The 13,777-nt window shown below is 38.1% G+C and overlaps 1 protein-coding gene across 1 annotated transcript in view; it reads right to left on the bottom strand.

Annotated features, from left to right (window-relative positions):
- Positions 1–13,777, bottom strand: part of LOC131678422 (chaoptin-like) — a 190,879-nt gene that overhangs the window by 31,395 nt on the left and 145,707 nt on the right. Inside the window, exon 4 of the mRNA XM_058958573.1 lies at positions 1–13,777. This exon is cut by the window's left edge and continues 31,395 nt beyond it. Within this exon, the coding sequence (XP_058814556.1) occupies positions 13,583–13,777 (195 nt within the window). The 3' untranslated portion in view covers positions 1–13,582.

Raw genomic sequence — 13,777 nt, 5'->3', positions numbered from 1 at the left:
GTACCCGTGAAAAATCTTGTGCCGATAAAAACTCCACAGCACAGTATGTTTATTTCTATATTATATTTCCACCCATTTCCTTTTCTAAATTTTAAAATGTATTAGCCTATGAAAAATACCAACCAAACGTCCCAACGCACAGAGGAGTAACTGGGGTCGAATCCTGGCCAAAACTGTTTATTGCGGCTATTGCTGTTATTATGCCTTAATATGAACTACAAATAGAAAATAAATGGTTTTTCGCATCTATCCACTTACCAGTGCAGGGGTTAATTTTCCAGATCCTTCCGAATACTAGTATTTTCGAGGTGATCTTTGTGAATACATTTATTTTTCCCGCTGCATAAACAGTTGGTCAGTGGAAAAGGAAGAAGAAAAGGGATACCTGTGCACATTTTCATAAAGATTCATTTTGCCAAACATAGTATTTGACCCTATAGCATTTTGGCGTACCTCAAATTTGTAAAAATATCAATATTTTCAAATCGCTTGGAATTTGTGGATCGGAAAAGATCGGAAGAGATTGAATGTTTTTTGAATAGCCGGAATCTTGTTTTGTAATGTTGTTTCACCAACTTTGCCGGATCTTGCCGTATAATGTAACTTTTTTATCATTCAAATTTGGAATAACTTGTTTAAAAAGGTGTTTTTAAAGCTGGTCCAATAAACAGCAACACTACTATAAGCGGAGGTTATTCAAATAGTTGCGTTCAATTACGTTTGTTAAAATATTGTCTTATTTAATACAGTCATCATCATTTGAAAACGATTTTGCTGGATATATAATAAAAAATGATTAAAAACCCTTAAAATATCACCATTTTGCATCCATGCAAAAATTCTTTCGCAATTTTTGGCATACTCTTTATTTTGCCACAATATGCAGTATGCTTTTAGGTATCTAAAAAAATATAACTAAATAAAAAATCGAAAAAAAATATTTTTTTTGATTATTGGCCAAGATATTGTTCTAGTTACTCCTCTGTGCAACGCGGGAAAAAATATACATGAAAATAGCGACAGACAGATAAGTGAGTTCACATTCAACACTGTAAAACAAGTAACCAAATATAGTTTTATTGTAGTTTTCCTTGAAAAAGGTCGCCAAAAACGACCGAAATTAAGTCGTTTGATACATATATACTGAGAAAGCCAATAACCAAACATAAAACACCCCCAGTCGTTTAAAAAAGTTATAGGTACTTGAAAGTTTATATAAAATCCCATCTAAAGTGATATTATCACTGTGACCCTGGATTGTACGTAAAAATCATCCGGAAGATCTGGAACATCCGTATAATAGGTCAATTCATGAATCTAGCTCTAGATCTCTGAAGTTTTTTTCGAAAAAAATTGATGCATTGGCATAAATTCGTAGTCATGACTGGAAAATTTACCCTATTGGCCAGATAATGACATTCCGGAAGATCTGGAACATCTGTGCTGCTGGTCAATTAATAAACCTTGTTCTAGAGCTCTGAGATATTTTCGAAAACATATAAGGGTATATTATTATTCGCATAAATTCGTACTTATGACCCATAGACCTTTCGAATGATCCGGTGTAGAATTGGCAAGCTCACAAATACGTTTATTTTGCAATAATAATTCTAAATAAAACTTTCGAGAACACCACAGACTTTCAGAGCCAGTTCTTCCACTACGTTACCAATAGAGTACGAATTTATACGAATGACTCCCAATAATATTTTCGAAAAAATCTTATAGCTCTAGGACAAGACTTCCAGAAGGTCATCATGTAGCCAAAAAACATGTGCAGGTAATAAGTACGAACTCGTTCCGCTGAGAATTGAAGAAACACTAAAATCACATGGTTCTAATGCCAGCTTTATGAATTGATCAGTTTATCGAACGTTCCAGATTTTCCAGATGGTCATTACGCGATCAATAGGGTAAATATTTCACTCGGAACACTGCAGAATTGTAGAAATAGATTCATGAGTTAGCCAATTTTACGAATGTTCCGGATTTTCCGTATGATTTTCACGTACAATCCAAGTTCAGTATTTGAATCAGAGTATCCATATCATTTTAGATGAGATTTTATATAAGCTTGCAACTTTGGGACCAATTTCATTTATTGACAGCCATGTCGCTTGTTCAGTATTTTGAGAAATATTATTGTATCGCTGAAATCGGCATTGGAAGCGTATTGCGCAATATCTAAGATCAGTTGAATCATGTACAAAACTGATATTTACATTCTTATTATCCCACTGGCCAACCTGGTCGAACACCGTAATATTTATCAGAAACTGAAAATTGAAACTAACAAACAATTTGGGTACAAGTTCGTATAGATTAGACTAAAAATGTGTCTTAAAACTGAGTTCGGAGTCGGGGTCGATATGACCCGCTAACACTTTATTTTGTACTGCCCTTCAGGAATGTTCGAAAATCTTGACTTTCTTTTGAAAATCGTTGCTCTTTATGAAAGAGGAAAAGTCAACCAATTTCAAACTTCTAGGAGCAAAACATAAAAAGTAGTCGCATTTAAAAAGTTCATTTTGGGTCATATTGACCCCAACACCGAAAGAAGGTTAAAAAAATAACGCTGTCCTGACACTGGAGCAAGCCGTGTAGTTCAAGTCTCTTTTCAGTGGGTGGAGATCACAAAGAAAGACATTCGCGAGAAAAGGGAATCGGCGGACATCGATGCTAAGCAAATTGATTGCTGGGACATTGGAGAATTTAATTAGTTGTGGACACGGTGTCTCTGGTAGAAAATATTTAGACAAAAAATCAGTATCGCTAAACTACTCACTAATCGAAAGCTTAGATGCTCCTCTTTCATCTGAGCATAACTTTGAAATGTTCTATCGGGGGGTCTAGAACATTTTTTTTTAAACATTTTGAAGATAAATTTTCAGGGTAATTTTTTTTAATTTGTAGCTGAAATCAGATATCTGATCCCTTTTGGGAGGTTTAATCAATGAGCACACACCGTCAGAGGAACGGACTTGTTATGTTAAGAAACCCTTCGAAGATATCATTTAGTCAGTTTCGCGTTGGTAATTAGGTATCTTGAAATTCGTAAAACAATCTTTCAATTTATTTTTCATCGAAATATAGTTTTGCTCGGAGTTCCTATGTAAATTATTGTTCATTTAAAATTCAATTACTGTTCTATGGATTCTTTGAACAATTTTATCTCAATTAAATTTGTTTTCGTTTTTAGCTTCGTTGAAAATTACGAATTTAAACACGATCGAAAGACTCTTCCTTTAGAAACACATAAAATCAGTAGTAGAAAATTATATTTTCCGTAAAATTATTTCATGTTTTGTTTTGTATACAGCAGGAAAACGGTGTGCATACACATAGGTTCGTGTCACCAGTTTTCTCTTTCTCACTCTCATCATCACTAGTGTTGACTTTTTTGCCGTGTGCGAATCGTTCTCGTGTACGTACACGGATGTTTCAACTAGAGTTTGTACATCGTTTTGTACACAGGTACAAACTTGTCGATGCTCATGGAAAGTCTGGTAAAATATATTAATATTTTAGTGCATTGACCGCAAATTCAAAGAGAAAGTATACAAAATTTCCACCTATTTCGGAAGGTTAATTCACAAACATAGTTTTATCACACTTTCCATTGAAGTGGGAAGCAAATATTAGGAAGTAGGAAGCAGATATTATGCCAATGTTTTATAACATATGTACTAACAAACACTGTAATCATTGAAGTCGATCTACATAAAAATGACTTCTCAAACAAAGGGATGTTCGTTTGGAAAAAAGTTCTCTAAATTTAAATATTAAACAATAGGTACATACACATCACTATGAAATTGAATTCAACGAACACAATACAAATACATCATAAACTAAAAATTATTTTCTGATGCCAGTTATTCATAAAGGTTAAAAAAAGTGAGTTTCCTAGATCGACGTACAAATGAGTAGTAGTATCTGTTCTATAAAAATAGATATTCATTTTTCTGAAATAAAAAAGTTCTAGACCCTTAGGAAGAACAATTCAAAACTTGTCTCCTTTAAAGAGAAGCAAGTTTCCAAATATTGAGTACATCAGTGACATTGATTTGTATTTGGTAATATTTTTCTACCATAGACAAAAAATATACCGAGTCAAAATATTATTCAAATTTAAAATATGAATTAACACAACATTGGCTAAATATCGGACATTGGTGTCTTCGGAGGTATTTATTAACATAACAAGTCCCTCTTTCTGATACTGAATGTCCAAAGATTCATCTTCCTAAAAGTGAGATATCTTCTGAGAGCTATTGGTTGAAATGCAGTCTTCAAAAATAATCATCAAAATGTCGATAAAAAATATTGTTCTAGACCCCCCGATAGAACATTTCAAATTTAGTCTCAGATGAAAGAGGAGTATCTAAGCTTTTAATTAGTTGGTATTTCAACGATACTGATTTTTTTGTATAAATATTGTTCTACCAGAGACACCGTGGTGGAATTTGCGTATCGACTTCGTCTCATCAGAATCCGACAATAACTTAGTTAACGGACTAAACTAGCGCCGGATTGATGCTAGCTCCAAAAAACGGAGACACACTTTGTGTTCCAGAGCAAACCACTTGTCTAGCGTGATGTCCCGCAAGAAGAAAAGAAGGTGCCGTTCGATGCGAATTTATTTAGCATGCACTGAAAATGTCTCACGATGCTGCAGCCATATTTCCTGGATAATACGAAATCGAAAAGCTTAATCCCTCGAACCCGGGAATCAAGATTGTCGGAATTTGCGATGAAATTGCTGAAAGTGAGATAGTGCAAAAAAATGAAGCTACAAAGCAATTTACCAGAGACAGCTGAATTTAAAGTCATCCGTGTGTAAAAATCTTCTAACTAAAGCATTCATTGAATTAAACCCTTTGCCGTTCAATTGCTTAATGAAAGTGCAGCGGGTCAATGTTGGCTGGGACCGCTGTCGAATCTTTGAAGTAGTCGATGTAATGCGTTGTTACCAATGCTCCGAATATAAGGCAGCAACATGCAAAAAACCGATATGTTGTTCAGAATGTGCACAGGAACACCCGCTGAATGATTGCGAATCCGACTTACAGGGACTACACGTCTTCAAAGTATATCCCAGTGGCAGACCACGGACGAACACTACACAATCAAGGGCAACGCTTATCTTCGGGTGCGCGACGTTTGGCAAAAATAAGTTAGGTATTAGTACGTTAGGCATAATGGAGATTAGGCATAATTGACGATTGGCATAATTCACAAAAATATAAAAGTAATCGTAAGGATTTCATTATTGCAGAGATGCAAATTTTTAGTTCGGTCGGTGAAACTATACTTTTGCGCCCATGGTTTGAAGTTTACATGGGATTTCGTATGGGGAAATCTACTTTTGCAAAATAATTCTTTCAAGATTCGCCCGTTATCTCCTAAAAATAAATAGATGACTGATTTTTATAGGAAATTTGTCAAGAAAACCAAGTCTAGAAGACCACGAAACGATCTGATGCTTGTGGAAAAAGTTTTTAAGCAAAAACCGATTGATGCCCTGAAGATTTATGAAAATTTCACATTTCATAGCATCACTGCTGCTGACGGTCGAATAATATACAAAATTTTTAACTTTCTCTTATTATGTTCAAAAGAAACCTCAATTTATCCCCCAAAACCCTTGCGAAGTGGCCAAACAGCATAGATAAATGATTTAAACACATTAAGAGAAGATCAAAACAAAATTGCATATAATTGGACAGCCAACAGCAGTGGTTCTAGAAAAAACGAATATTTTATCAATCGTCAGAGCATCAATCGGTTTCTGCTTAATAACTTTTTTCTCAAGCGTCAGATCGTTTCGTGGTTTTCGAGACTTTGTTTCTTTGTTAAATTTCCCATAAAAGCCACATAACGATTTATTTTTAGGAAGCAATGGGCGACTTCCGGAGGAATTATTTTGTGAAAGTTAGTTTTTCCATACAAAATCCCATGTAAACTTTAAACAGTGGGCGCAAAAATATAGTTTCAACGATCGAGCTAAGAATTTGCACAGTTGTTGTAGGACCCAAATGGTACCTGAAAAGTTGCTCGGAGCTGGATTCCATTTTTTGTCCCACCCTAGTGTATAGACGGACTAACGGAAACGTAATACCGAGCGAACTAAATTGTATTCACATAGTAAAGTAAAAACGTACTCCCGCTCTTGATCTGAAGCGAGCTGCCTATTTATAGTCTTAGTGTATTTTTAGATGAACACACCTTTTCTAACCAGAAAGATATCCTGACTTGGCATTACTGAAGCGTAAATGGTCCTCACTACCACTACATGAAATGAATCTAATCTAAATGGTATGCCGATTGCCAGCGATGTCAACCTTCCAGTTTATACTGGATTCTCCCAGTTTTTTTACAACATCCAGTCAAACAGGCAATCGGAAAAATCTTCCGGTTTTTTGAAATTTGAGCCAGTTTTTCCAGTTTTTTAATAAATATTCATTTATTTAGTTTTTTTTTTCTCAAAATTGTAATTTGATTCATAGAATTTTCAAGCAAGTGATGGGATGATGCCGAGCGCCTCAGAAAAAGATTTTAATCTATCACAACATGAACTCTTTTTATACCATGAGTAAAACGGTTCGGGAATGTACGTTTTGATTCGATTTCAAATGAATTTTACTCAGGCATAAAGGTGGCAGAACAGTGTGTCAAATATTTTGATGAACATTTGTTGAATTCACGGCTAGTTGCTATAGTGATATCGTAAAAAAGGTTTAAGCACATCCTCAAGTTTAGCAAATGGTCTTAAATTTAGGATTTTGTGGATGTGTAGATTCAATCCTTCAAAGTAGTAAAATTGGACTGTAATTATTACAATTACAGTCATATTCGAATGCTTTAATATTTTTTAAAATCTGAACAGCAATATCAACAAACCGACTCAAATTTTCAGTAAAAAGTATGGAACATACGTGTTTACTTAAAATTACTTTCATGGAATCGTTGACTTTAACATTACAAGGGTAAAGTAGGTTTTTTTCGAGCATCCAGTCTTTTCCAGTTTTTTTCAAGAAAGGTTCCAGTTTTTTTGAAAAAATGTTGGCAACGCTGCCAATTGCACATATGCTATATGTACAGAGATACCCTATTATTCTGACGACGGTAGATTAGAAGTAGGCGCAAACAATGCCATACTTCAACATGATTATTTATGCCTAACGTCCATTATGCCAACCGTCCATTATACATTATGCCTGACGTACGTATGGTATGCCTTACGTATTTATGCCTCATGGGGTACACCCCTTATCTTCAGCAAATTAGAGGATATACTACCGATGATTGCATATTTGTCCTCTTTCTATTGGATTTTCTATCTTTAGGGGATTGATTTGCGATCATTTGCAGTGTATGTCCTCTCGAAGCCATATCGTCACTGTTGTGCTCTCTGACCCAGAGATGCGTTCAAGCAGTATTCGCCGTCATTTGGAAATGGCCCATCAAGTTCCGCTAGATAGGTTTCTGTTCCGTGACCGGACCGAAAAGCGTGTTGTCTGTTATCCAGACTCTTCTTATTTTCCAGTTCTGTCGCCAGTCGTATATTGACCATTCGTTCGAGCTATTTGACGAAATGTGGTTGGGCCTTGTGTGTGGCTTTGGTATTGGCACTATAATTCCATTTCGCCAACTACGTGGAAAAACTTCGCTGGATCGAGCGTTGCTCAGTATACTTAAAAGAGGTGTTTTCGCGGATATTGAAAGTCGTTGGAGTATTCGATATCCTGTGTGATCTGGCCCTGTTTATGTACAACGTCCTCTGCCAAGTGCTCACAGAAGTTCAGCAAGGGCGAAATCCGTGTTGTAGGTGTCATTAGCATTGGGCGGGGTTTTCAAACGGTTACGTTTAGTCTTATCCTTCACTTTTTGAAAAGGCGGAGGGTAGTTGCTGATCGCTGATCTCTCACACTAATGTTCTGCTAATATCTTCCCAATTTATTCGTGATCATTTGTATACCCGCTAACTGTTTTGATGACAGTATTTTCGATCTGCCGTATGCCATGATACGCTGTACCACATTGCCCCGGTCGTACTTGTCGGATACATGGTATTGACGAGTTTTTCCCACGACTGCTCCTTTGTTTTTTTGGATCGTCTCTTTCGCCTCCTTCCGGGCTATCCGAAAACTTTTTTTGTGCTCTCGGTCTTCTTGGATAGGATTCGGTCGTTCGTCTTAGGGCTCGCAAACTTTTCCGTCGCTACTTTACTGCTGTTTTTACTTCTAGGCTCCTCCATGGTAACAATCTTCTTTCTAGTTTGTGGGATGTGGAATTTTTTGGGGCAGATATGGCAATTGGGAAGTGGTCACTGTTGTGTGTATCGGGCAGCATTTGCTAAATCAGTTTAAAATCACCTTTAGATAGATCGCTGCCGAGATACGGAGTAGGGTAGTTTAAACGCCTGGGAGCTCAATGGCTCAAGTAGGCGGGAATCAGTTTCCGGAGAAATTCGGCTGCCGTGGAACTCTCAGTCGGATTAAGGTTAGATTACCGCCGGGGACTATTTGAGTAGATCGCGACATAGCTGGGATCTGAAGGGCTAACGGAAACCGAAGCTAAATGGTACACTGAGACGAAAGCTAAATAGCTCGTGAAAATGGAAGCTAAACGGCTCAGAGAAACCAAAACTACCGCTGGGTAATATCCAATTGGAGTTCGAGGCAAAATGGCTCAAGTACGCAGAGCATCGATATAATGTAATAGATGGAGATAATGACGGAAAACAAGAGGAATGACGGGAACTAAATGGATGAAAAGTCGAGCCATTTCATGGATAACTACAGAAAACTCGTGAGGAAAAGGCTTCGTGGTCGTCAAAATCAACGGCGTCTTCGAGCGCAGCTGTTACGCACCTACAAGGTTAACAGTTAACAGAGCAGTTAATCGGCCGAAAGCCGTCACTGGTGGTGGAGATGTCAAAACCTAGGATGTGAAGTGGGCAGTAAAGTAACGAACACAAGAGGATGTATCCTGCAGTAAGCTCCATTGAAGTTAGACTTACAAACGTACGAATGCAGCACATTTTGGAGAAACGGGAGGGAGTCAATCATCGACGTCGCTTTCTGGAGTCCTTTACTGACGATTAACATGGACTGGAAAGTCCACCAGGCGATTCGCTACCACGTCGGTCAAGGAACCCTACTGCAGCAAGGAGAAGGAAGACAAGCAAACGAAAGTGGAACTCTTCTTCGTTGAGGTTCTTCGGCCGGACAGAGAGACCGAGAATGTTAATGCGGCTGATCTACCAAGAAGAATTGTAATGACTTGTAACGCCACCACTGAAGCCACGCAGTAGACGGCGTCCAGCCCTTGGTGCGGATGGAATACGAAACGTGGCACTGAAAGCTGTGATCCTTGTATATCCTGACATGACCAGGACGGTGCCGCAGAAATGTTTGGATGATGACAACTTCTCCGAAAAGTGGACGGTACGAAAGCTGGTGATGCTGCTAAAGCCAGGGCAGCCACCGAGCGATCTCGCCTCGCACAGGCCTATATGTCTGCTGAATACACTCAGAATACTCGGAAAACTAATCGACGACCGGTTGAGCTACAACAACCACGTAGACTACGCCTGCGAAAGGTCGGCGAAGGCAAAGAGCGGGATAGCGAGGTTCATGTCAAACGTTCGGCAGTTCGAGAAGCAGCACTAGACGTCTGTTAGCTAGTGTTTCGTTATCGATACTGCGATATAGGGTTCAGGGTGGGCAGCTCATAAAACCAAGCCCTTGAGCGACAAGCGGTACATGACGTTCCGGCTGATGGTCGCACAAGTCGCGAGCGCGTACGAAACAACATCTTCGGAGACAGTATGCATTATCACCGGGATGATCCCCATCTGCATCACCCTGGCGGAGGATATCGAGTGGTACAATATGAGAACACCAAAAACGTGAGGAAGATGGTGAGAGTCGATTTGAAGGGGAAGTTGCTGAAGGAATAGGGCAATACGGAAAAAGAAAAGTGGACCGATCAGCTCATCCTAAACCTATTAACGTGTTTTAATTGAAAGCATGTAGAGGTGAACTTTCACCTAACACAGCTTTTGTCGTACCACAGTTGAATTAGGAAGAATCTTCATCAGTTAGGGTACGCAACGATACTCTTGGGCCTGATATGTGAGAACATCGAGAAGACACCGGAGCAGGTGGTCTGCGAATGCCCGAGGATCGAAGCGATACGCAGAGAGACGCTTGAAACGGGAAGGCCGGATATCAACCCGGATACTGTTGTTCACAAAATGATAAGCGATGCAATCACGTAGAACGCGGTCAACAGAGTGATCATGACTGCCCTACAGCGGAAATGGCGTGATGAACAGCGAGCAACGGTTTCGGGAAACTTTCGCCAGAGTAGGTTAGATCTACCGCTGAGGATTAGTCCAGTATACCGTGCCAGAGCACGGGGTATGGGTCTTTGGGGCGTCAGCGAACCGGACACCACGCTCCACTCGCAATCGTCGGACTAACCACGGCACTCTACAGGTAGACCAGAGAAAAATATAGCGAAAACAGAAGATTCTTCGGTGTCGGAAGAACTTCTTCCGCCAGGGAACTCCCCGTCAGCGTAAGCAAGATTCACTGTCGGGAACTAGACTAAGTAGATCACGATGAGACACCACCAGTTTGCGGGTCGTCGGAGCATCTGCGACAATCCAACGAAATCACCGGACCGACCTCGGAACCTGGCTGGTTAACTCGGTTTCATAAGATCTTCTCTCACCGTGGAATTCTCCGTAAGTAAGCTAGGTCCATCGTCGGGTAATAGACCGAGGTTCATGAAACTTTGCTGAAGACAACCAGTCACAAAAATATCAGCGAAAGCTAAAAAATACTTTTATTCACCATTTTTCAGTTTGGCACCATGTGCGGCGTATCACCCGAAATGACCTTTTTTGTAGTTCGTAAATATTTAGTAAATTTTTTTATCATGACGTGAACAATTTCAGTGTAGGGGAAAGAGGGTAACGTATTGTTTTCAAAGTTCCACTGTTATCCTCCTTCCCCTACTTTAGATATTTGTCGCAATTGATAAAAATGATTTCATTATATATTTCATGGTTTACTTTGATGCAGGATTGAATTTTTAAAATGTGCTGCATCTCTTCCGAAATTACCCTATTTGATAACTTTTCTGCTGTTTATAAACAATAAAATTCCCAATCTATTTAAGATCTCTGAAGCTTAAAATAAAAAGTTATATTGATGAAGTTTGACTTTAAGGAGATTTCCTAAATACCCTTTTATATGTCAATAAACTTCATATTTTCAACAAAATTTGTTTGCAATGATATTATTAATAACTTTGCTAAAGACACCAAGTCTCTTACTTGTTTTGAAGAGCTAATTCTCCATAATTTATTTCAGTAAAATTATTTTATTAAAAGATACCCTTTTTGGTTGGAAAACTTCTACTAAGTTACTAATATGATTAATTCGAATTTATGTGATTTTGGCCGTTAGAAAACATTAAAAGTACATATTCTTTGACTTCATCAACATATTATTAAAGAAAATAATCTCTAGGGATTTGGAAGCTGTTCCGTATTGATTCTTCTTCCTTATAGACTGGAATGGCATCTGTTTGACTACTTTCGTTTCTGAACCTTCAAAAATTTATCAAACTTACATTAAATTCAAGCATTATCGAAAACACAACGATTTTCATCTAAACCCCAACCAAACCTAATTTATAGTTACGCCTCTGAAGTAATTCTATAGAATTGCTTCAATTGGAATATAATCGTGGTCGAGTTTTGCAAAAATGAATTATTTCTCTGAATTTTCGAAGATTTAATTTACTATTTTTATAGATTTTTTTGCAGTAATTTCCACCGATTTAAATATTTCGAAAGTTTTTTTTAAATTGAACACAAATTTGAACAAAGTACCAAAGGTTGTGGAAAGATTTTTTTAATCACTGCAGTTTCAATATGGCGTTACACTTTACCACGTTTCAATTTAGTTTCATATAAATTGTCGCTTGATAAAAAAATAGATAGGAAGCACAGGCAACTGACTGGTTTAATAACTCGTTTCACAAAACTAGCAATCAATAACGGTTTATTGTTTTGCTTGTTACTTTTTCTATAGCGGACTTTCTGTTCAGAATTCATACATTGTGATTCTGTTGCCGTTTTCCTTTTTTGCAGCACGGAACATTGAGCGGATTTAAAAATATCACCTATTGAATGATACATTTTCATTCGAGTTTCAGTGTGGATCGTTATGACCTTATGATAAACTGTTTCCGCTAATTGGTGTAAATCTCTGAGCGTGCTTCGGCTGAATATACCGTGAAAAATCATGCTTCGTTAATTGATTCATGTGTTGTTCCCCTTACTTTAATCTAAATAAAAAATATTTAGTTATGAACATAAATTTCAAATATTAATATCGGGCAGTTATAGAGAACTATATTCCAAAAGTAGCCGTCTCAATCTGGGAGGCCATGGACACAGGTCATCCCAGGGGAATTTTTATCTATAAGACATTAATATATTCGTGGTAGAAGCTCTTGGACAGTTCCATTAATTGTTAAAAGGGGTAGAAGTGAAGCTCTTCATAAATGTCAAAATTGTTTTACGATACAACTTTCTATTTTTATGCAGCTTCTTTCTATTTTTACGAATAAACCAGTTCAAAAGTTTTTAAATTAATGTTTTTATAGTGAATAAAAACATTCTATCCGTGATTAATCATCATCTTTGTTGGCCAAACTGCAGTTATTCGTTCCATCCGGGAGCTTTTTTTTCACTGGTGGGTGGTAGAATGAGTATTTTCACATCCTTAACATGGGTTTTATTTTTTTCGTATTTCTTGGAAGCATCCGGGGTAAAACTTTTTCTTCGCAGTATGAAGCTCGAATGGAAAACAGATGCCAAAAAAATAACCTCTTAATTAATTTACATCATACGATTTTTTTTATCGGGTCGAACGCTAACTTTGTTTACTACGGGTTACGGTTTTATTGATTGTTTTTCTTAATTTTTTTGTTTTTCCATTTGTGTTTTTATGGCAAATCTTCGTTTATCACATTTGAGGAGCTTTTTTCTTCTTCATGGGAAACAAATCGCTTGTAACTCACATGCATTGGCTTTAATACAATTTTGCGCTAACTTTTCTGCTTAAACATCTCTCATTCGACAGCTTTGCCATCTTCTTACAGCGATCGCAATCAACCGATTGGTGGTCGTGTTTCAGCGCACCTCCAGAGTTAACACTAATTTGGACCTTGTACTTATAAAAAAAATTTAACTATTATATACAACGAGTTCCCAATCCTACAGATGTTAGAAAAAGACATTTCGCTTACAAACTAATCGTCTTACCTCTCGGCCATTAGCTGTCGTATCGTACCGCGGCAGCCTCTCGATTTACTATGAGCAAGGGAAATCAACCTTACCTAAACCGGTACCGCTCCCGCCCGTATGGAAAACATAAAAATAATCAACGGTTGTGGCAACAGAGTCTCCTTCCGGTGCGGTTGTTAGTTCGTTATTGTTCTTCCGCCGTTTTGCCGGTCAGGGTCTGTGCAGGCGAACCGCATCCGGTCGGCATTAAAATATCAAAATCCTTGATTTATGTACGGCTATCAGTAGCACGTTCAGACAGATGAGCATAAACCGGAACCGCAGCTTGAGTGCCAAACTGCTGAGGGCACTCGCGTGGCACAGCAAATCCTCGGGAAATATCTCCAGGAACGGTAACCGCCGACCGGTCAGCGGATCAGTGCAGGTACTTCGCTTCGCCCG

This window comes from Topomyia yanbarensis, chromosome 2 (assembly GCF_030247195.1).
Source record: "Topomyia yanbarensis strain Yona2022 chromosome 2, ASM3024719v1, whole genome shotgun sequence".
Taxonomy (NCBI): Eukaryota; Metazoa; Arthropoda; class Insecta; order Diptera; family Culicidae; genus Topomyia; species Topomyia yanbarensis.
The sequence above is the reverse complement of the archived record's forward strand: the minus strand, read 5'-3'. Positions and strand labels throughout refer to the sequence as shown.